This window comes from Anomaloglossus baeobatrachus, chromosome 5 (genome assembly GCF_048569485.1).
Source record: "Anomaloglossus baeobatrachus isolate aAnoBae1 chromosome 5, aAnoBae1.hap1, whole genome shotgun sequence".
NCBI lineage: Eukaryota > Metazoa > Chordata > Amphibia > Anura > Aromobatidae > Anomaloglossus > Anomaloglossus baeobatrachus.
In genome coordinates, this window is record NC_134357.1 from 424,772,213 (window position 1) to 424,795,770 (window position 23,558).

General features: G+C 48.3%; 2 protein-coding genes across 5 annotated transcripts in view; one reads left to right on the top strand and one right to left on the bottom strand.

Annotated features, from left to right (window-relative positions):
* CCDC47 (coiled-coil domain containing 47) overlaps positions 1–4,682 on the bottom strand; it is a 96,624-nt gene extending 91,942 nt beyond the window's left edge. The window contains exon 1 of one of the 2 annotated variants that reach the window (XM_075350323.1): positions 4,578–4,682. The gene's annotated coding sequence lies outside the window, so the exon portion shown is untranslated. Of the gene's footprint in view, positions 1–3,327; positions 3,381–4,577 lie in introns of those variants that run through there. The other variant, XM_075350324.1, reaches the window with a different exon arrangement.
* The window catches only part of STRADA (STE20 related adaptor alpha), a 51,341-nt gene continuing 32,427 nt past the window's right edge, over positions 4,645–23,558 (top strand). Inside the window, exons 1-4 of one of the 3 annotated variants that reach the window (XM_075350326.1) lie at positions 4,645–4,735; positions 5,120–5,179; positions 9,615–9,672; positions 11,150–11,178. In XM_075350326.1, the coding sequence (XP_075206441.1) occupies positions 5,168–5,179; positions 9,615–9,672; positions 11,150–11,178 (99 nt within the window). In that variant the 5' untranslated portion in view covers positions 4,645–4,735; positions 5,120–5,167. Of the gene's footprint in view, positions 4,813–5,119; positions 5,180–9,614; positions 9,673–11,149; positions 11,179–23,558 lie in introns of those variants that run through there. The other 2 variants (XM_075350327.1, XM_075350328.1) reach the window with 2 other exon arrangements.

The following is a 23,558-nucleotide window of genomic DNA, read 5'->3' on the forward strand; positions in this document are numbered from 1 at the left end:
CCATTGACTTCCATTATACTTTGTTAACAAGTGGCGCCTGTCCAAGCATCCAACCTACTCGTTATGAGTACAGAGCATGGTAGTGCCCGCTCATCACTAGTTACGAGTACCAAGCACCTGGGATTAGTAGTGCCCACTCATCACTAAGTACAAGTACTGAGCACCCGAGCATGGTAGTGCTCGTTCATCACTAGTTACGAGTAATGAGCACCCGGGCATGGTAGTGCTCGCTCATGACTACACACGAGCGCATGGGCATGGTTGTGCTCACTTATCACTAATTACGAGTACTGAGCACCCGGGCATGGTAGTGGCCGCTTATCACTAGTTACGAGTACTGAGCACCCGGACATGGTAGTGGCCGCTTATCACTAGTTACGAGTACTGAGCACCCGGGCATGGTAGTGGCTGGTTATCACTTGTTACGAGTATTACTAGTTACGAGTACAAAGCATGATAATGCCCGCTTATCACTAGTTACGAGCACCCGAGCATGGGAATGCCCGCTTATCACTAGTTACGAGCACTCGAGCACGGTAGTGCCAGCTCACCAATAATCAGCACCTATCCGGTCTCTAGGCTACATCTAGTATTGCAGCTTAGCCCCATCTCTTGAATAATGCAACCCTACACAGAAAAGCTTGTATTTAATATTGTATGTCCACTCTAAAAACGTTATTCATATACCCTATTGGAGCATATAGAAGTCATATAGGAGGGTCCCATCCTCCTTGAGTCCCATCTATGACCAAAACAGAGAGCTGCTCTGTAGGAACCGCTGGATTCCAGCCGTCTTCCTATTAGACCATATTTGTTTGAATGGCAGCTCTTTAAGGCTACTTTCACTGCGGCTCAATCCGGCTGTGAAACCTTTGCAACGGATGCGGTGAAAACACCGCATCCTTTGCATAAGTTTTTACATGCGGCCCGTCCGTTTTTTTCCGGTTGCGGTACGCTACTGAGCATGCGCAGTGGAAGAAACCGCATGCGGCGGCCGGATGCGTTTTTTCCGCATTGTGCCGCATCCGGTGTCCATAGGCATGCATTGAAAAATGCGCCGCAGCGGTTTTTTTTGTTGGAGCAAAAAACGTTGCAGGCAACGTTCCATCCGGCCGCGGCATCGGCTAAATCTGCCGCATGCGGCAAAAACCGGACCGAACGCAAGCCCATGCGGCACAATACGGCACTAATGTAAGTCTATGCAAAAAAAAACGCAACCGGCGGCAAAAAAAAAAACGTTGCGGTTTTTCTACAGAGCGCCGTATTGTGCCGCAGAGCAAGAACCAGATGTGTGAAAGTAGCCTTAGGCTACTTTCACACATCAGTTTTTTTTCCATCAGGTACAATCCGGAAAAAAACGGGTTAAACGGATCCGGTACTGCATCCGTTTTATCCCCACAGCTTTGCATTGTTACCAGATTGTACCTGATGGCTTTGCGTTGCATCCGTTTTTTTCCGGATGCGGCAAAATGAATTAATTAAAGCGGCGGCCGGAGGCAACGTGTCTTGCAACGTTTTTTTTGTCTGGCAAAAAAACTGCATCGCGACGGATCCGGCGCGATACGGCGTGTTTTACAATGAAAGCCTATGGACGCCGGATCTGGCGCAATGCGGTAAAAAATGGATGCGGCTGCCGGATCCGTTTTTGTAAACTGCACATGCACCAAATTAATTAAAAAAAATGATCCATCAAAAAAACTGACAAAACGGATGCAAAAACGGATGCAACGGATCCGATTTTGTACGCATCCGGCATAACGGATCCGTTAAAAACCGGATCCGGTTTTACATTTTTTTCCCGGATCCTTTGGATCAGGAAAAAAAAAGGATTGTGCCTGAATGCAGAAAACTGATGTGTGAAAGTAGCCTTACATTTGCCCTGATGAGGCACTGACTTCTTCCTGTAGGGAGCTGGTCACCCCCAAAATGCAAATTAAACTACTTATACAATTATATAGGGGACTTGTTCCTTAGAAAAATCATTCCTGCAAAATAGATTTCGGACACCGTTTAATGAGGAAGCTTGGGATATATCGTTTTTTTTTTTTTACATACAAGAAATACAGATGGCGCACTTGATAGTAAAAATAGGCACACTGACCAAAGATGGATGCAGATCTAATCCAGCACACTTCTGAAAATAGTCCGTAGTTTCCATTAGTAAAAAACCCCAAACCTGTCATCTGAATGAGGCCTAAAATCCATAAGTCTACAGTCGTTTGTGGATAGTAGACTTGCCAAATGATCATGGGAATCTACTAAACGGATGCACTTGACCTTTCTGATGGATCCTCCCTCCCCCGCGAGGTTTAGGTCACGTCTAATGACACGGGGGATGCAATGTGTGCAGTAAGGTTGCTCGGAAAGTGTCAGACTGGCACTATACAACTGCACCCGGTGGTTACAGCGGGCGCCAGGCGGCTTCATTAGGAAGATTGGCACAATAAAGAGCTGGACCGGAAATCTCCCGATTCATCATATCCAAATAGAGCTGCAGAATTTGGAGCTTTAAATATCATGATCACAGGAAGGGGTTAATGAGCGCAACAACATGCGGCCAGCTGTCCAGCACCATGACTGACGGCGGACAGGTGGTGCCAGAAGAGACTCCGTATACAGGGCAAATGAACAGCAATGCCAGCCTCGTATACAGTATATCTGTGCGGTTGTCAGAGAGAACACCTTTCTGCATGCAAGTAATGGTCACAGAAGGGGTGGTCCCCCTCCAAGACCCCTCACTGATTTATAACAGAGAGCCTCTCACCTAGAGGAACCTTATGGATCCGGCTGATCAGTCAATATGTGACCAGACGTGGCTTTCCCCAGTAATAACAGCTGATCAATGGTGACCCTGGTGATTATCCCAACACTGGCCTCAAATGTAGATATAGACAATATAAACAGTATACGCCGATATCAGAGATCTTTACCGGGGTCTCCATATACCCAGAGTAAAACTAAAAATCCTGCACTCTTCTCCCATACCGACAACTGCTCCAAGTTCTCCTCTTGCCCTGTACATGATTCCTTGTATCAACATCCAGCTGCTGGGGGGATAACTTCACTGCCACTGATCGCCTGCAGCCACTGATCGCCTGCAGCCTTAATATTATTTCGGATCTTGCGCTTTCCTGTTACTCGGAATATGAAGGCTGTTGACAGGCTGAAGCAGGTATGGGTCAACTCCACCGGATGATGATGGAGCAATGCCGATCCACAACAGAAGTATAGGGATCTTCTTTTTTTGAGAGGAGGGGAGGGGAGGCGATAGTTGTAGGGGCAGTCTCCTATATAGCCACATTTAAAAGGGGGTTGTCCGGGACTTACTGTATACATTAGGTTCCCCCACCGCTCAGCTGTTTGTAGCTCCTGCGATGTCCAGAAGTGAAGTGCGCAGGGCTGCGACCCACACAGCGCCGTACATTGTGTAGTGGTCATTCCCAGGTACTGCAGTTTAAAAGTGATTTTATCAAAACTGCAGCTAGAGTCAGTCTGCCTTTGAAGGGTTATTGATTATTCTAATGATAAAAAATGTTCCTGTAAAAACAATCAACCTTTGCAATTCACGTGTTATTAAAAATCTCCGTTCTCAATAACAGAGAGATTTTAAATTTGTTTACTGCTTGTAGCCTAGGTTACCAGCCACCTCTGCAGTCTCTCAGTGGTGATCAAACATGAGCAGATTGATGGACAGCGGCGTCAGCCAGTGTGCTGCCTAATGTACCAGTATCAGAGAGTGCAGTTCAGCAAAGGAGGCAGGTAAGACTGTGCTTAACCTGTCCAGCTGAAGCAACTACAACTCCCAGCATGCCCTGACAGCAGTTAATTCTCTAGGATTTGACTCCTAAAATGGGTTGTCTGAGCAGATCACACAGGGTCCAGGTTCTGGCACATTGTTAATTTGCTAGGGGACATTGTATGATGATGGCCGGAGGCTACAAGAGGGGGAGCAAGAAGCAAATGAGCAGATTTAGAAGTACTGACACTTTAGAAGTGGGATAGTTTTATGGGTGGGGGATCAAAGACAGGGAACATTATCAGAAACAAAAACTAAAGAGGAACCAGCGTTCTAGATGTATAATACTGAAGCATAGTGTATATAACTATACGTATAGGAAGGAGATACAGCACCAATAATCTGTACAGTACAGCAAGGCAACATTCACTCCTATGGGGCACAACCCAGAATAACATCACCTCCGACCGGACACCCCAAACCAGCGCCGGTCAGAGATATGTGATTTTATATATATATATATATATATACACACATACACACACAACACATGTATGCATATATATCTATATACACATACACTCATACACGTGTATTACACACATTACTGCCGCTGACAACCACGCACAAGCTAGGTCGTACATACATTCCAACAGTGTTTGACAAGCTGTGGCCGTCAAGCTGCAGTAGGACTACAACTCCCAGCATGCCCAGGCAGATTCACGACAGCTCGTGAGTTACGGTAGTGATACAACAATGACTAGTCCTGATCCCGCCTGGCCAGAGACGCTGCCCCACAACTTGTACACCGCACCAGTCCCGACCTCTCCCAGTACCTTACCTTGTACCTTCCCTAGTTCTCGCCTCTCCTGCTACGTCCAGGCCGCGGCGGAAGTGACGTAGCGAAGTAATCCAGGAGAACACGCTTTTGCCCACACTGACGTCACTTCTGGGACAGACCGGAAGTTGCCGCGGTACAGACAGGCAGAGGAAGAGGGGGTGTGTTGTGTGTCAAGGCTGTGTGTGTGTGTTGTGTATTGTGGCTATTACTGAGGCTGCTCCAGTCGCTGCCGCCTGTGTGTATACTGCTACTGTACTGGTGTCCTGCCCTCCTGCAGGGCAGCTGGGGAACTGCAGGTCACAGCATGCCAATGTCTACATGGGGCTAAGGCACTGTACAGAAAGATTGGCATACCAGCAGGATTTGGAAGCTGTCATTGCTGTTATGTGCAGGCATGCTGGCACTTGTAGTTCCCCCCTCTGGATGGAGTACATCGCTATTTATGTAGCTTATGATGCTTTCCAGCAGTGTCTAATGCTTTTTCCTGACTGCTGTGACATTTTGTGTTGTGATATATGATGTGACGTGTCCTCTGTTTGCAGGTTTTAGTTTATGGCATCTGAGCAATCATTCAACATAAAGAGGACCCCATGTCTTTTCTCGTAAGTACGTCGTTATACGTCTTGTGTTGTTTAAAGGGAATCTGTCACCAGGTTTTTGCTCCCCCATCTGACAGCAGCATGATGTAGAGACAAAGATCCTGATTCCAGTGATGCATCACTTACTGAGCTGTTTACTGTAGTTTTGATAAAATCCCTGTTTTCTCTGCTGCAGATCTACTAGTTCTCTGAATGCTGAGCTCTGTATAACCCCACCCACACCATTGATTGGCAGCTTTCTGTATACGCTGCATAGGCAGAAAGCTACCAATCCGTAGTGTGGATGGGGTTATACGATGCTCATGAATATAGAGGACTACCTGGCAGCATGTTTACTAGTCCTCTAGTGAATCTCCTGCTGATAAAACTGTGACTTTATGAAAACTACAGCAAGCAGCCTAGTAAGTGGTAAATCACTGGAATCGAGTTCTCAGTTTCCCTATTATGCTGCTCTCCGATTTTTGGCACAAAAATATCCTGGTGACAGATTAAATTTAAACAGTGTTTTGTATGTTTTTCACACTAAAACATAAAGGGTGTCCGGCAAAGTAATTTGTCAACTCTTGACCAATGTCCGCCCTGTAATCCCGTGTGAGTTTTTCATTTCATGTCCTGTGCTGATTAATATCCTATTTTAATAAACATCCATTTTTTTCTTCGTGTAGATATCAGTCCCCTATATAGTCACAATTAAAGGGGTTGTCCAGGACTTACTAATATTTATATTATATATATATTTAATATATAATACATATACAGTATTAAATAGAGAAACCTCCAATAGGCAACCATATTTATCATAATGGGCAGGAATACAGTGTAGCTGCAGCCATTACTACCAACTCAGTCTATGCTAAAAAAACGGAAAAAATTAGTTCAAGGTAAAAAATTCATTTATTAGACAAAATATAGTGACACAAAAATGCTAAAAACAGACAAGAAGGCAACAGGTGGCCATGCAGAAAGTTGTCAATGGCAGCCAAGGCACATAAAATGTACAGCACATATAGAGACGTAGGAAGTGCACACAAATCTCTTACTTATATCATTATATTATGCAATAACATCTTAAAGGAGACTCCTACCAATAAACTCATATAAAAGTGCAAAGATGCCTAGTCAAAGTGCCAAGTGCAAGCCAATAATAAAGTGACTCGTGCATGGTCAAAAGTTTGGCCTTCAAAAATCCCCCGATCATCCAACCTACGTACGTTTCGCAGGGTGTGGGGACAATCCACAACCATGCTTTTTCAGGGAAGGAGAGGGGTTTCGAACCTCCTCTGCCCTCCGCTATTTATGCCTGTAGTGCGGGCACTTCCGCATCCATAGTACCGCCTCATGATGCGCTGCTGCGTCTGCCAGCGTCACGGTATGGGCGGAGCCTGCCGTCAGATGACCACACACGCGTATGGGAGCAGGGATGTGTCATCCCGCTCCCGCACCATAGTGACGGCGAGCACGCCGGCAACAAGACGGGGCAGGCGCAAGGCGCATACTGGGATGCATAGAGGTTATAATAAGAACATAGAAGTGAACCGGAAAGAGATTATAATGGTAAAGTAACAGTATATCACGCAATACATATATCATTATAAATTCTTGTGTAGTGGTATATAACGTCGTCACTTCGATTTTTTTCTATTTCTTTTTTCAAATCCGGATTCCCAAGGGGAAGATCACTTGTATGAATGTGCGGCATGCATCTCTGTGATGTTTTTGTGTACAAAAGATAATAAAGAGTGGAGGGAGAACCAATGATCACTAGATAAAAAATAACGGGGGCCAAAAAGGAGGAGGAAGGGAAAGAAAAGGGGGGAAACATAGGGGAAAAAAACAATAAAAATGATAAATATACAAAAAACATTAAAACCCTAAAACGATCAAAATTGTCCATACTACATTAAACCTGCCAGCAAAAAGGAAGGGGGCCAGTTGCGTGGTGAGAATTTGTTACTAAATAAAAATTTAGAAAAACATTTATAGAAACGGGGCAAAGCTTATAGTCCTATTTAATCCGTTAGGTACCAGTGTGTCCAGGGTATGGATCCATTTGGCTTCACACTGAGCTAATTTCTTTTTCAAGTTACCACCCCTGGAGCCTCCACTGATACTATCGATGCCCCGAACCTCACGTAAAGAGGGGTCGCACTTGTGGTGAGCCTTAAAGTGGCTCGGCAGTGTCTTGAGGAGTGTGACGTCCTCAATCGTTTTTGCTGCCTCGATATCACGGACGTGCTCCCTGACCCTTCGCGGAACTCACGAGATGTGAGCCCCACGTAGATCAGGGAGCACGGGCAACGTGCATAGTATATCACGTTTGTGGTGTTGCATGTGATATACTTCCTGATGTCGAATGACCTGGAGGACCCATCTGAGGTAGAGAAGGACCTACTTCGTAATATGTTCTTACAAGCCAAACAGTGGCCACATTTATAACACCCAGTCAATGGGCCTCTCGTACCGAATGGATTCTGGCTAGGGGGTATATAGTGGCTCTCAACTAAGATTTCTTTAAGGTGACGGGCACGCCGTGCTGTCACAAGCGGGGTGGCGGTAAGGAAGTTTGACGCTGGATCCGTCATAAGGACTGGCCAGTGTCTCTCCAGACATTCCCGCATGGCACCCCACCCATGATTGTAAGTCCCAATGAAGCGTGGACCAGGCTCTGAAGGTGTTCAACCTGTGCAACTACAGCGCCACATATTGTGTAGTGGCCGTTTTAAGGTACTGCAGCTTAGAATACATTAATTTCATCAGAAACTAAACTGCAGTACCTGTGAATGAGCACCACACAATGTATGGTCCTGTCTGGGTCACAGCCCTGCATTCTGTTAACTTCTGGACACCGCAAACAGCTGATTGGTGGGAGAGCTGAGTGTCGGACTAATAAATAAATATATATATATATATATATAATATAGAGAGAGAGAGAAAATTAGTTCAAGGTGCAAAAAATTCATTTATTAGACAAAATATAGTGACACAAAAATGATAAGAACAGACATCCTGGGCGGGGGAGACGTAAAATAGTCTAAAGCCATTATAACACTGGATCACAGCTGATTCTTTTTGTGAGGTTAAACATTTCCCTGGCGGTTTTTAAAAAATATTTTACCTCAAAGAATTACTTGGGATCCCGTGCTGTAATGTCTGCATACTCCTCTGTGTCTTCCCCTGCCCAGTAGATGTGGTATGCTCAGACCATGTTCCTGTACGGTCAGACACGACCATTACACAGCACATAGCAGGGGCACATATATAAGATTATCTCAGCACAGGGACTTTTTTTTTTAAACATCTAATTGTGGAAATTATTATTATTCCAACATCTATTGATTGAAATTAACTTTGTTCCTGGGAAAACCTCTTTTAAAGGGGTGGTTCACCCATATTTATTATTTTCTAGATCGATATTATATTGAGTAACAATGTTTCTATCCAATACCTTATGTTGGGAATAGTGCCTGTGAGTGGCGCTATTGCAGATCGCTGTTCCCCATCACCTGCTCTCAGGGATTCGGTGATGTCATGTCAACTTCCTGGACACCTGAAATCACCGCGCCCAGCCACAGTCTCCTTGAGTGATTGACTGTGGGCGGTGTTTCACCGCTCAGCACAACCCAGCGTGACTGCCCATCAGCTCCCTCACAGTAGAGCGCTGCAAGCAGGGGACACACTGAGCTGCGATGAGCGGTGAAACACCGCCCACAGCTCAGTGAGCCAGGAAGACTGCGCCAGGTGCGGTAATGTCACCTGATCAGGAAGTGGACGTCACAGAGCCCAGGGGTCAAGCGATGGGGAAGACTGGACTGCAATAGCGCCTCTCACAGGCACTGCTGCCAACATAAGGTATTTGAGAGAAACATAGTTTCTCAACATAATTTTGATCTAGCAAATAATAAATATGGGTGAACCACTGCTTTAAGTTGGAGCATTTTTGCTGTCTGCAGCCACCACTAGAGGGAGCTCAAGCCTACTACATATGGTGTTTCAGTGTATAAACAGTAAATGCCTAAGCTGTCCTTAGAGGTGAGATCACAATGTAAGCTAAAAAATATATATTTTTTACATTTCATACTGAGATCTTCACTTGTTAGTGGGATTTTCTTTGAAGATATTGCTCACGTATCATAAGGGTCGGCCATCAATACCAGGCTGTCAGGGATCCGTCTCCTGCCACCCCTGCTGATCAGATAAATGAAGTGGCTGGGCCTGGTATTGTAGTTCGGTCCTATTTTGCTCTGAGCTGTAACACCAGGTACCAATCACAGTAAGAAGAATGGCACTGTGCCTGGTAGACGGCAGGTAGACATGGTGCTTGCTTATCCTCAAGGGCTTCTTCAGTCAATTGAATTCCCACCGATCCTTTGGATTGTCCCAGAAACGTGTTCCCGGCTTCTGCTGCTGACATCCGACATGTTTTTCTTTCTCTCCGCAGCGTTGGGTTTCAGACAGGATCCTGGTTGATGGTTTGAGGGAGTTGGAGTTTTTCGGAGGTAGGTCATCTTTATCCTCCTTATGCAGAAACTGCTCTCATTTCTTAATTTGCATCCCCCTAGCAAAGCCATGTCCTACCCAATGCACAACCTGAGAAAAGCAATGGGTGTCTAATCGTATTGATGAAACCGCATGATCTTGTGACCATTATACCAAGGTAGCAGGTGTTTAAAGGGCAACTCCACTTTTCTTCCATTTTGGCATTAATACACCCTTCTAGGATGTTGAACATTTCTGCAGACATTATACTTTTAGTTTTCTTGTTTATTTCTTTAGTTTTCGACTCTATTTAGGCACTAAGCTATGTCCCAAATTTTGCAGCCAGAAAGTCACACATTTTGGGAGCTGAAATGTTATTTATTCTGCTACATATGAGCTGTTGGGTCCCATATATCCAAGTTGCAGTCATCAGGATTATTGGAGAATAAAATGTCCTATAGCTGAAAATCCATAGAATATAATCTTGGCTTTTATGTAGATTTTGACTATGAAATTAAATTCGGAAGTGGATTTTTCATTTAAAGGAATCTATCACCAGGTTTTTGCCACTTAATCTGAGAGCAACAAAATGTAGGGTCAGAGATCCTGATTCCAGCGATGTGTCACTTACTGGGCTGCTTAGTGTAGTTTTGATAAAATTACTGTTTAATCAGCAGTAGATTATCATTAGAGGACTACTTGGCATGCTGCCAGATATATTCATGAGCTCTGCTTGAACTGCAGCAGAGAAAACATTGATATTATCAAAATGACATTAAACGGCTCGGTAAGTGACACATCGCTGGAATCGGGATCTCTGCCCCTATATTATGCTGCTCTCAGATGGGGGATAGACGAAAAATAAGTATGCAAGCCATAATATTTAGTTCAATTAACAAAATCTTTATTTACAAAAGCTTATTAAAACATATAGCAACAAATGGAGCAGCCCAGAAAGGACAGATGGAATAATGGGACACACCAGGCACTTGTTATTATGTTACTGGACTTCCAATTGTAGGCAAGGAGATATATTGTCCTGAATCAAAATTAGTAATATAACTGTAATCCCTAATTGTCATGAATATAAATAGTATCTATAATTAATAGGGATACAGCTATAACATCAACACATAAATACATAACATTATAACCAAAGTCCAGATTGGTAGTAGTGCCACGGCCTCCCTCAAACACACTGACGCGCGTTTCGCACCTAAACGTGCTTCGTCCAGGTGCGAAACGTGCGTCAGTGTGTTTTGAGGGAGGCTCTTGTTAATAAAGATTTTGTTAATTGAACTAAATATTATGGCTTGCATACTTATTTTTGGTGTATACATAGATCTTATGCGATAGAGCCCCCATATGTCGATTGTGGTTTTTGGTGTTTTTTCTCAGATGGGGGAGCAAAATCCTGGTGACCTATTCCCATTAAAGCTGCAGTTGTGTCCTATTCGTATTCTGTTATAAGCTGAGTGCATCCTCCTCTCCCTCCAGACTCGCATTTAGGGGACTCTCGAAGGAAAGTAAGTGAGACGTCCTGTCTCTGCACCATGTGTCTGTATGTACTGCATGGAGGCATTACAATGTGCGGCACAGTTTCATCCCCAGCACCCTGGTCACGCTCAAGGCCTATAGTTCAATAGATGCATGAAACATTTCATCTACCTGTATGGGGTAGATGAAATGTTCGATGTATGGTCTGTCAGGACATCTTCATTGCTCTTTGGTATTGTTATGATCGGTCTCTATTAAAGTTGGGTTTCTGGGTTTAGAAAACCCATTTTCAGATATCCCGATGATTGAAGGTTAAGATAACAGATGGGAACCCCTGGTTCAGGACCTCCCTCAATCACTCAGAGTAGAAACATCTATTAACATTATTTAATGGGCCAGAAATGCATCCTTTACCTTGTGGTGACGCCACCGGATTAAACACTTCAGCTTTGATTCATCAAAACAGTCATAAAACACCTTGTATTGTGCACTTTTCATTGTTATGCAGAAAATGTTGAGATCTTTGGCGTCAATTTTGCACAACGCCGCCAAATTGAGCAAAGCTGGGGAGGATCTGGGCCCGGGCATGGCTACATCCGCCCATCAAATGAATGAAAATTGGCTGCATTTCTTACACCAGAAATGTTACTTTAGTCCCTGACTGGACTGGAATTTATGGCAAGGTGCCCGAAGGTGCACGCCGATCTAATGAAGTGGGGTGGGCTTCTTAATTACTTTGGCAGAGCTTATACCTACTCGCCTATTATTAAGGTTGGTGCATGAAATGCCACTATTTATTAATCAGGGCCTTTATACTGGGTTCCCTACAGATTTCAGATGATGGGGTGGTGGGATACCCTATGAGCCATCTGTTTTTGGACCAGCCTTTCAGCCATATGAGTTCTTCACAGTTACCATTGTTCTATTATACCTCTGAACTGCATGCAGCATTATTTCTTTGGTTTCTACAGCCTTTCAATATCACTGTACATAGCAGACTGCAGAATGAGTTAACATTGAATCTGATTGTGTAATACTTATCTCTCTTCCCACAAATCATCTTTTAAAGGGAATCTGTCACCAGGATTTTCCACCTAATCTGAGGCAGCACAATGTAGGGGCAGAGATCCTGATTGCAGCGATGTGTCACTTACTGAGCTGCTTAGTGTAGTTTTGATAAAATCACTGTTTAATCAGCAGTAGATTATCATTACAGGACTACAGGTAGTCCGGCATATTCATGAGCTCTGTATAACTGCTTGATCTACAGCAGAGAAAACTGATTTTATCAAAATGACAGCAAACCAATCAGAAAGTGACATATCACTGGAATCAGGGTCTCTGTCTCTACATTATGTTGCTCTCAGATGGGGGAGCAGATTCTCTTTTAAGTTAATTGATCGCCTTTGTCATCAGACAATCTTGCTCTCGGATTCACAATAGTCTGCTATGCACCGTGATACACATCGGCTGTAGAAGACTGACAAGTCCACAATTTTAATGAAGGCTATATTGCAAACTTTTTTTTTAACCAACAATCCATGTTTTTACATATTTACAGTTAAAAAAAAATATATATATATATATATATATATATATATATATATAATTTTATTTTTTTTTTCTTTGCTTGATTTTATATTTCATGGCATTTTTCAATTGCCATTTTCCTGTCGACTTTCCTATCCCTCATGCACTAAACTGTAAGGAGGAGTTGATTCGTGGAGCGCAGGTAACGCACATTGTATCTGACTCCTGGAGCTCAATATGCCACCAGAGTTAAAAATGCAGCCTATTATGGGTCACTAATCAGATCTGCTATAGACCAAGGTGCTGGGATGAGACTGTGGCGCTCACATACGTTTTCCGGTACTGTACATTGCTATGACATCTGCCATTTCATTATCATGTTCACTTTCAGCATCTCAGGTAATGATATAGTGCTGTCATGTCCTTCCAGTGTGAGCAAGGGCGTCTCTGGTCTACTACGTGCAAACGGTTAATAGAAGGTATACGTGTGGCCACCTCTGGTCTACTAAGTGCAAATGGTTAATATAAGGTATACGTGTGGCCACCTCTGGTCTACTAAGTGCAAATGGTTAATAGAAGGTATATGTGTCCCCCTCTGGTCTACTAAGTGCAAACGGTTAATAGAAGGTATACGCGTGGCCACCTCTGGTCTACTAAGTGCAAATGGTTAATAGAAGGTATACGTGTCCCCCTCTGGTCTACTAAGTGCAAACGGTTAATAGAAGGTATACGCGTGGCCACCTCTGGTCTACTAAGTGCAAATGGTTAATAGAAGGTATACGTGTGGCCACCTCTGGTCTACTAAGTGCAAATGGTTAATAGAAGGTATACGTGTGGCCACCTCTGGTCTACTAAGTACAAATGGTTAATAGAAGGTATACGTGTCCCCCTCTGGTCTACTAAGTGCAAACGGTTAATAGAAGGTATACGTGTCCCCCTCTGGTCTACTAAGTGCAAACGGTTAATAGAAGGTATACGCGTGGCCACCTCTGGTCATGGAACCAAAGGTACAGAACCCGGTCATCTTTTGCTGTGTCTGGAGATGAGCCCTTCATCCATCTCTAGTGACAGCAATACATATAAGAAGTATAATATATTACACTGACATGGTCTGTTAGCCAAGCCTGTCCTTCATTCCTGCTGGTCCTCACTTCTGTGCCAGGCATCTTGGATGCCTCTGGTGCTTACGTGGCCCTGCATAATGTGCTTTTTTTTTTTTAAATCAATTGCTTTTTATTGAGATTTTTCAATTTATGGATAAATGCAGACAAAGGAAAAACAAACCACATGTCCATACCGCTCCCCGCAACACAATATAAAAAGTCATATTGAAGCGCAAAGAAGTGAACCACGGTTCAATAAAGGAGACAGTATCATACTTAGTCAATTATCATTGCCTTTATATGACATAGACTAAGTAGAGATGGATACAGGTATGCAGGAAGAAGTAACACCAAGCAATCTACTAGATCTGGAATTAATGTGCTACATGGCCTGGTACTCAGAAAAGACCTAACCGGTATCTCTGTAACTCTCCTGGACCATCAATCCATGGGGCCCAAAGCTTTTTCAAATTTTGTAATAACATTCCTTTTCTTTATCGTTCCTATGGGAGACCCAGACATTGGGTGTATAGCTTCTGCCTCCGGAGGACACACAAAGTACTACACTAAAAAGTGTAGCTCCTCCCTCTGAGCATATACACCCCCTGGATAACCACATATAGCCAGTTCAATGCTTTGTGTTCAGGAGGCATACATCCACACATGCATTCTCATCTGATTTTTGATTTTTGGAAAGAGTTTGAAGAAAAGCGGGTCCAAGCCTGGACTCCCGGCATGTCCCTTCTCACCCCACTGTGTCGGCGGTGTTGTTAAGGTTGATTTCAGGGCTGGAGCCTTACATGCCGCGCTCCTTCACCATCCCTCGGGCTCTGGCTTGAAGTGGGAGCCAGCACGGTTCTCCCTGCCTTGCAGGAGACCGGTCTCCATCCGCAGCCCTTCAGGATCCTGCCGGACGGAGCACTCCTCCCCAGGGACTTGAAACCCTGCGTCTCACAAGCTAAGTATCTGAGACGTTATTTTCGGGGGGTCCCTTGTACTTTATTGTTGGGGAGAGTGGGCTGTGTATCTGTTCTGACATTTCCGGCCGGTTCTCTGGTTTTCACCTGAGAACCGCGCCGATGGTGCCTGCGCGCCGGCCGCATCGTTAAATTTAGGCCCCGGCTTCGCCTGAGGCCTAGTTTCGATTTCACTGCCCCTGCATGTCAATCATGCAGAGGGACAGTGTGGCTCCGCCCAGCGGCCGTTCGGCACAGGGGAGGGACACTCCTCCCTGAGGAAATGTTCCCTCCCCTGTAAATCTCCTTGGCCCTCCAGATCCCGCTCTCAGAGTAGGCCCCGCCCCCTCTCCTCGCTCCGGCGCCATTTTATCAGGGTTCTCACAGCGATCGGCGCTGGCTGCAGCATCTCTGCTAATCTGTCTGGGGGTCCGGGCTGTGGAATCTGGAGGGCACACAAACGGTCTGGTAAGCCACAACCTCTGGTTGTGGACCTGCTTATATACTCTCTGGGGTCATTCTGGCTCAGAGCCCCCACTTCAGCAGCATGTCTCACACGAGGAGCAAGGCTGCAAGGCTGTACGCAATATGCACTGCATGTAAGCTCGTGCTGCCTGAACCGAGCACATATCCACATTGTGATGCCTGCTCTAACCTGGCAATGCTTCAGCCTGGTATCGCTCCCACAGTGGTCCTTCCGGCTGCTCCGGCTCCGGTGGCTGAACCCCCGGCTTGGGTAGAATCCTTCTCTAGGTCAATCTCCCAGTCTTTTGCCGACTCCATGGGACAGCTGTCCCGGACTTTGCTGACCATGCATCAGCCCCCTTCTCAGGGCGCCTCTGCTGCTAGGGCTCTCTCAGCAGAGCTCACAGAGGATTCTTCATCTGGTCCCAGACCCCGTCCTCCTAAAAGGAGACGCAGGGCTCACTCTCCTTCCTCGTCCTGTGGCTCTGATTCACGAGCTGACTTGCAGGACGAGGAGGATGCCTTTACTGGGGGCTCGGACGCTACCTCCATGTGCTCCATTGATCTGTCTGAAAGTGACGCAGATGTTAGTGATTTGATTGCGTCCATTAATTCTGTACTGGACCTCAATCCGCCAGTATCAGAGGAGCAACCCTCTCTGGCAGAAAAGCACCAGTTTACCTTGCCTAAGAGAACAAGGAGTGTGTTCTTTAACCACTCCAGTTTTCAGGCCACTGTGACCAAGCCTAGGGCCTGTCCTGACAAACGCTTCCCAAAGCGTGGTTCTGATGACCGTTTTCCCTTTCCACCAGAGGTGGTCAAGGAGTGGGCTCATTCACCAAAGGTAGACCCTCCGGTGTCTAGACTCTCAGCCCGGACAGTTGTATCAGTGGCTGATGGCACCTCACTTAAGGATTCCACTGACCGCCAGGTTGACCTTCTGGCCAAATCTGTATATGAGGCGGCAGGGGCCTCGTTCTCCCCATCTTTTGCAGCAGTGTGGGCTCTCAAAGCCATCTCTGCTTCTCTAGAGGAGATGCATTCCCTCACCAGGGACTCTATGCCCGAAATGGTTGCCTTAACTTCCCAGGCTTCAGCCTTTTCATCCTATGCCATGTCTGCCATGCTGGAGGCTTCTCACCGCACTGCGGTGGCTTCGGCTAATTCACTCGCTATCTGCAGGATCTTGTGGCTTCGAGAGTGGAAGGCAGACGCTTCTTCAAAGAAGTAACTTGCTGGGCTCCCCTTTGCTGGGTCCAGGCTGTTGGGTGAACAGCTGGATGAAATTATTAAGGAAGCTACTGGCGGGAAGAGTACTTCCATGCCACAAACTAAAACCAGGAAACCTGTCCAGGGCAGGAACCAGTCGAGGTTTCGTTCCTTTCGTTCCTCCAACTGGTCGTCCTCTAAGCCCTCGGCCTCATCCACTAACTCAGCCAAGGACCAAAAACCCAACTGGCGCACGAAGCCGCGTCCTCAGAAGACCGCAGGAGCTGCTGCCACTAAGGCAGCCTCCTCTTGACTATCTGGCCGCGCCAGCAACGTCCTTGGTCGGTGGCAGGCTCTCCCACTTTGGCGACGTGTGGTTTCAACACGTCTTCGATCATTGGGTGCGTGATATCATCGCCTACGGCTACAGGATAGAATTCTCTTCCAGCCCGCCAAACAGATTTTTTCTGTCAACTCCCCCCTGCTCCAAGGCCGCCGCCTTCTCTCAGGCCGTGGCATCCTTGCAGGCCAACGGAGTAATTGTGCCGGTTCCCGCCAGGGAACGGTTCAGAGGTTTCTATTCAAATCTCTTCCTAGTCCCCAAAAAGGACGGTTCCTTCCGGCCCATCCTGGATCTCAAGCTTCTCAACAAGCATGTTCAGGTGCGGCATTTTCGCATGGAGTCTCTGCGATCAGTCATTGCCTCAATGACCCAAGGAGATTTCCTGGCATCCATCGACATCAGAGATGCCTATCTGCATGTGCCAATTGCAGTTTCACACCAGCGTTGGCTACGTTTTGCAATCGGAGAGGAACATTTCCAATTCGTGGCTCTCCCCTTCGGGTTAGCCACGGCCCCTCGAGTATTCACAAAGGTCATGGCAGCAGTGGTTGCGGTTCTGCACCTCCAGGGGTTGGCAGTGATTCCTTACCTGGACGACCTTCTAGTCAAGGCTTCATCCAGTGCAGACTGTCAGCGGAGTGTCTCGCTCACTCTCGCCACTCTAGTCCAATTCGGGTGGCTTGTCAATCTGCCCAAATCCACTCTGTCTCCGACCCAGAAGCTCACATACCTAGGGATGCAAGTCGAGACTCTGCCGGCACTTGTGAAGCTGCCCTTAGTCAAACAGCAGTCCCTCCATCTGGCGGTGCGCTCTTTGCTGAGGCCCCGCCGTCATTCCATCAGGCACCTAATGCAGGTGCTGGGTCAGATGGTGGCGTCAATGGAAGCGGTTCCCTTTGCCCAGTTCCATCTGCGTCCTCTGCAGCTGGACATTCTCCGCTGTTGGGACAAGCGGACTTCCTCCTTGCACAGGTTAGTGGCTCTGTCGCCACAGACCAGGGGCTCCCTTCAGTGGTGGCTTCGGCCCCTCTCTCTGTCTCAGGGACGCTCCTTCCTGGCCCTGTCCTGGGTGATCCTCACCACGGATGCCAGTCTATCCGGCTGGGGAGCAGTATATCTCCACCACAGAGCGCAGGGCACTTGGACTCCGTCCGAATCAGCCCTCTCGATCAATGTGCTGGAAATCAGAGCTGTGCTTCTAGCTCTCTTAGCCTTTCACCACCTGTTGGCGGGCAAGCAAATTCGAGTCCAGTCAGACAACGCGACAGCGGTTGCCTACATCAATCACCAAGGCGGGACACGCAGCCGCCTGGCAATGTTGGAGGTTCAACGCATCCTTCAGTGGACGGAGGACTCCATGTCCACCATATCCGCAGTCCACATCCCAGGCGTGGAAAACTGGGAGGCAGATTATCTCAGCCGTCAAACCGTGGACAGCGGCGAGTGGGCTCTGCATCCGGCAGTGTTTCGGTCAATCTGCCGCAAGTGGGGCACTCCGGAAGTGGATCTAATGGCATCCCGGCACAACAACAAGGTTCCGGTTTACGTGGCTCGCTCCCACGATCCTCAGGCCTTTTCAGCGGACGCGCTGGTTCAAGATTGGTCCCAGTTTCGTCTGTCTTACGTGTTTCCCCCTTGTGAGACTGTGACCGGGGTTATCTATGACGGCCGGTATGTCTCGCCCCGGTTGTGCTCACTCCATGATAGAAAGTAAATCCACTATAGGGTTAATGCTGTTTCCCTACAGGCTGAAGGAAGGGTTAAATAGAATCAAGAACAAGGGCAGGTGTGCCGGGAGTGAACAGAACTCCCTGAGTTTTCTGCTGGAGAGGCACATGTATTTTTGTTATGGACTTTTGTTTGGACATTAAAACCGTGTGCTGTGAACCTTAATGCCTGGATCCCGTGTCTTCTGCTGCGCAGCCGACCGTGCTACCTCACATATGGTGGAGAATCGGCGGGCATGACAGCCGGTGAGGTGTAGCATCCATCCCTGGTGACCCAGCTGCGCATGTCCTGGATTCGAGCGGCTATACTACAGCCCAAACCCGGCGACGCCATGGAGGAAATACTAAAGCAGCTGGCACACGCTAATGCACAGCAGCAACAGGCTAATGCAGAGCAGCAACAGACCAATGCACACCTGCTCCGGGCGTTGGAACGTCAGCAGCAATCCTTGCAAATGCAGGAAAAAAAACTCCAAGAACAGATGGATCAGGCCAATGCACGTCAGCAGCAATCCTTGCAAGGGCAGGAAAAAAGGCACCAAGAACAGATGGTTCTCCTGGCCAAGTCGATCCGTGCCGGACCGGCAGCAACAACCCCGGGACCGGGTGACGATGGCAGCGTCCGGAAAGCGGTGAGACAAGCGTTGCAAAAGATGACCCCGGGGGATGATGTGGAAGCGTTCCTGGCAGTGTTTGAGCGGGTGGCCGAGCGGGAAAAGCTGCCGACCGCCCATTGGGCTGAGGTACTGTCGCCCTATTTGACGGGGGAACCCCAAAAAGCGTACCTGGACCTCTGTACCGAGGACGCCATTGACTATGTGACCCTGAAAGCCGAAATACTGGCTCGGTTGGGGGTGAATACCTATGTACGGGCTCAGCGGGTAAATCAGTGGTTCTATGAGGAAGCCAAACCCGTACGCTCCCAGGCCCATGACTTATTGCATCTTGTAAAAAAGTGGTTGCAGCCTGACACTCTGAGCCCGGCGCAAATGGTGGAAAGGGTAGTAGTGGATCGTTTTGTGCGCACTTTACCCGTCACCGTTCAATGGTGGGTAGGACAGGGTGACCCGAGTACCCTGGACCAATTAGTGTCCCTGGTAGAGCGGCATGTGGCTACGCAGGACTTGATACGGGACACTGAGACTTTGCGTACCGCCCCTCCAAGCCTAGGGCCAAGGACCCACCGCTGACTACGGTGCAGGAGTCCCCTACCGTCCCGTCTGAGGCCGCGGCCGCCATTCCTGAGGTCCGGAAGGTTCTGTACCCTAAACGACAACCCGTCAAGGGGGTTTCCGTCCCCATTAGATGTTGGCGGTGCCAGCGGGTGGGACATATGGAAGCCCAGTGTCCACTCACCACGGAGCCCATGGATTGTGGGGTTACCCGGCGGGGTTCAATGTATGCTCAGGTGGTGTGTACCGCTGACCTGGTCTCCCCAGAGACGGAGCCCCACTTGTGCCAAATACAGGTGAATGGATGTCCGGTTACAGGATTGTTGGATTCCGGAAGCTTAGTGACCCTTGTGCGATCCACCTTGAGGGCTAAAGTAAAGGCCACAGGACGCACCGTGGGGGTGGTTTGCATACATGGGGACCGCCGCGACTATCCCACGGGGATTGTCACCATCACAGCACCTTGCGGTCAGGTGCAACATGAGGTGGGACTTCTTAACACTCTTCCTTATGACGTGATCCTAGGAAGGGATCTGCCCTATTTTTGGACTTTATGGAGGGGACCCCCTAAGTCCCCTCAGATATTGGTCGGTCCGGGACCTGAGCCCTACAATCCTGAATCCGGGATACCTGCCGTAGGGGTCACCATGATAGGGACAGAGTGTGAACCCGATAGGTCGCCCCTAGAGGTATTGGCAGGAGAGGCTGAGACGGTCGAGCCCATCCCAGGAGTTGGAGGCGTCCCCGGATACGTTTGGGACAGCCCAACTCCAGGACCCTACGTTAATACATGCCCGGAGTCGGGTGACAGTAGTTGACGGGGTGGCACAGCTGCCCGGTGCCCAGGTAAGGTACCCCCATTTCGCTCTTAAGCAGGATTTACTCTACCGGGTAGATGAAATACGGGGCGTGGGGGTAGAACAGTTGGTGGTGCCCCAGCCGCATCGCCGGCGGGTCCTCGACTTGGCTCATAAACACCTGATGAGTGGCCACCTAGGGGTCAAGAAAACGCAGGAGCGAATATTGCAAAGGTTCTATTGGCCCGGGGTCTTTGGGGAGGTAAAACGGTTCTGCGAAACCTGCCCGGAGTGTCAGCTTACCGCACCCCTGACCCATTTTCGCAGTCCGTTGGTACCGTTACCCATTATAGAAGTCCCTTTTGAACGGATAGGGATGGATCTGGTGGGGCCCCTCGTAAAGTCCGCTCGAGGGCACCAACACATCCTAGTGATCGTTGACTATGCCACCCGGTATCCCGAGGCGATACCTCTCAGACATACTGCAGCAAAGCTTATAGCTCGGGAGTTGTTTGCTGTGTTCTGCCGGGTGGGGTTGCCCAAGGAGATCCTTACGGATCAGGGGACCCCATTCATGTCTAAAGTGACCAAAGAGCTATGCCGGCTACTCCAGATCAAGCAGTTGCGTACGTCTGTGTATCATCCTCAAACGGACGGATTAGTCGAGCGTTTCAATAAAACCCTGAAAACCATGCTCAAAAGGGTGATTTCAAAAGACGGGAAAGACTGGGATATGATGCTTCCCTATTTGATGTTTGCCATACGAGAGGTGCCACAGGCATCCACGGGGTTTTCGCCTTTTGAATTGTTATACGGGCGACATCCCCGGGGATTGTTGGACCTGGCAAAGGAAACATGGGAACAAGAGCCCCCCCCCCCATAAAAGTGTGATCGAACACATTTTAGGTATGCAGAACCGCATAAGCGCGGTCATGCCAATTGTGAAGGAGCATTTACAGGAGGCTCAGGCCGCGCAAAGCGGCCGCTACAATAGACAAGCCACCGTGCGGACCTTTAAACCCGGGGATCGGGTGTTGGTATTGATCCCCACGGCGGAGAGTAAATTCCTGGCTCAGTGGCAAGGCCCCTACGAGATAAAGGAAAGAGTCGGGGTGGTTAACTATAAAGTATTGCAGCCCGGTAGGCGGAAACCTGAACAAATATACCATGTCAACCTATTAAAACCTTGGCAGGAACGGGAAAGCCTGATGGCTGTTTTTTCCCCACCTCCCTCCTCTTCGGGTTGTTCACATCCGGCTCCAGCGACCTCCGGAGAGGACGAACCGGAAGTAAGGATTGGAGAAGCCCTCACCAAGCAACAGAGGCGAGAGGCCAGACGGTTGGTTCAGCAGAACCCCGATGTCTTCTCTGAGCTGCCCGGTAGGACCAGTCTGATACGACATGATATTGTCACCGAGCCCCACCTGAAGGTATGCCTGAAGTCATACCGGGTACCGGAGGCTCGACGACAAGCCATATCGGAGGAAGTAAAGACAATGTTACGCCTGGGGGTCATTGAAAAATCCCGGAGTGAATGTCCTAATACCAAAACCCGATGGCTCCTTAAGGTTCTGCAATGACTTTAGGAGATTGAACGAAATATCCAAGTTCGATCTCTACCCCATGCCCCGGGTGGATGAGCTGATTGATAGGCTGGGACAGGCGCGATATTTTACCACGCTCGACCTGACCAAGGGGTACTGGCAGGTGCCACTGACGGAGTCCGCCAAGGAGAAAACCGCTTTTGTTACGCCGGAGGGTCTCTTCCACTATGTTGTCTTGCTTTTTGGGTTACATGGCGCTCCGGCCACGTTCCAGAGGTTGATGGACTTAGTGCTGGAACCCCACCAGGCGTATGCATCAGCGTACCTGGATGACATCATTATTTACAGCTCCGATTGGCAGACCCACTTGGAACAGGTACAAGCGGTGGTGGACGCGCTTCGAACAGCCGGATTGACAGCCAATCCCAAGAAATGTGCATTGGGACTCACGGAAGCCCGCTACTTGGGCTACGTGATAGGCCAAGGAGTGATTAAGCCCCAAATTAACAAGGTTGAGGCGATCCAGAAGTGGCCTAGACCCCTGACCACGAAGCAGGTTAGGGCCTTCCTGGGTATCGTGGGGTACTACAGGAGGTTTGTAAAGGATTTTGCGGGACTATCAGCCCCCTTGACGGACCTTCTTAAAGGCAAGAAGTCCGTCATGGTGCGCACTGCGCTGGACTCCGCAGGCCGAGGACTCCTTCCGGGCCCTGAAGGAGGTCCTGTGCGGACAGCCCGTTCTGGTCAACCCTGATTTCCGGAAGGAGTTCATAGTACAGACTGACGCCTCGGAGGTCGGCCTGGGGGCAGTGCTGTCTCAGGTGGTTCAGGGGGAGGAACACCCCGTCACCTTCTTAAGTAGGAAGCTCACCCCTCCCGAGCGGAATTATAGCGTAGTGGAGAAGGAGTGCCTGGCGATCAAGTGGGCCTTGGAGTCCCTACGCTATTACCTGCTGGGACGTCAGTTTCGCTTGGTGACGGATCACTCTCCACTGGTCTGGATGAGGTCCGCCAAGGAACGGAATGCCCGGGTTACCCGGTGGTTCCTTTCTCTGCAGAACTTCCGGTTTACGGTTGAACACCGGGCCGGTGGGTTGCAGGGCAACGCCGATGCCTTGTCCCGCGGCCCGTGTTTGATGGCTGGAGTTCAACCCCGCACGCTTGAACTGAGGGGGGGGGTATGTGAGACTGTGACCGGGGTTATCTATGACGGCCGGTATGTCTCGCCCCGGTTGTGCTCACTCCATGATAGAAAGTAAATCCACTATAGGGTTAATGCTGTTTCCCTACAGGCTGAAGGAAGGGTTAAATAGAATCAAGAACAAGGGCAGGTGTGCCGGGAGTGAGGGAGTGAACAGAACTCCCTGAGTTTTCTGCTGGAGAGGCACATGTATTTTTGTTATGGACTTTTGTTTGGACATTAAAACCGTGTGCTGTGAACCTTAATGCCTGGATCCCGTGTCTTCTGCTGCGCAGCCGACCGTGCTACCTCACACCCTCTAGCTCTCTTGCCCAGAGTCCTGCGCAAGATCAGAATGGAGGGCCGTCGGGTCATCCTCATTG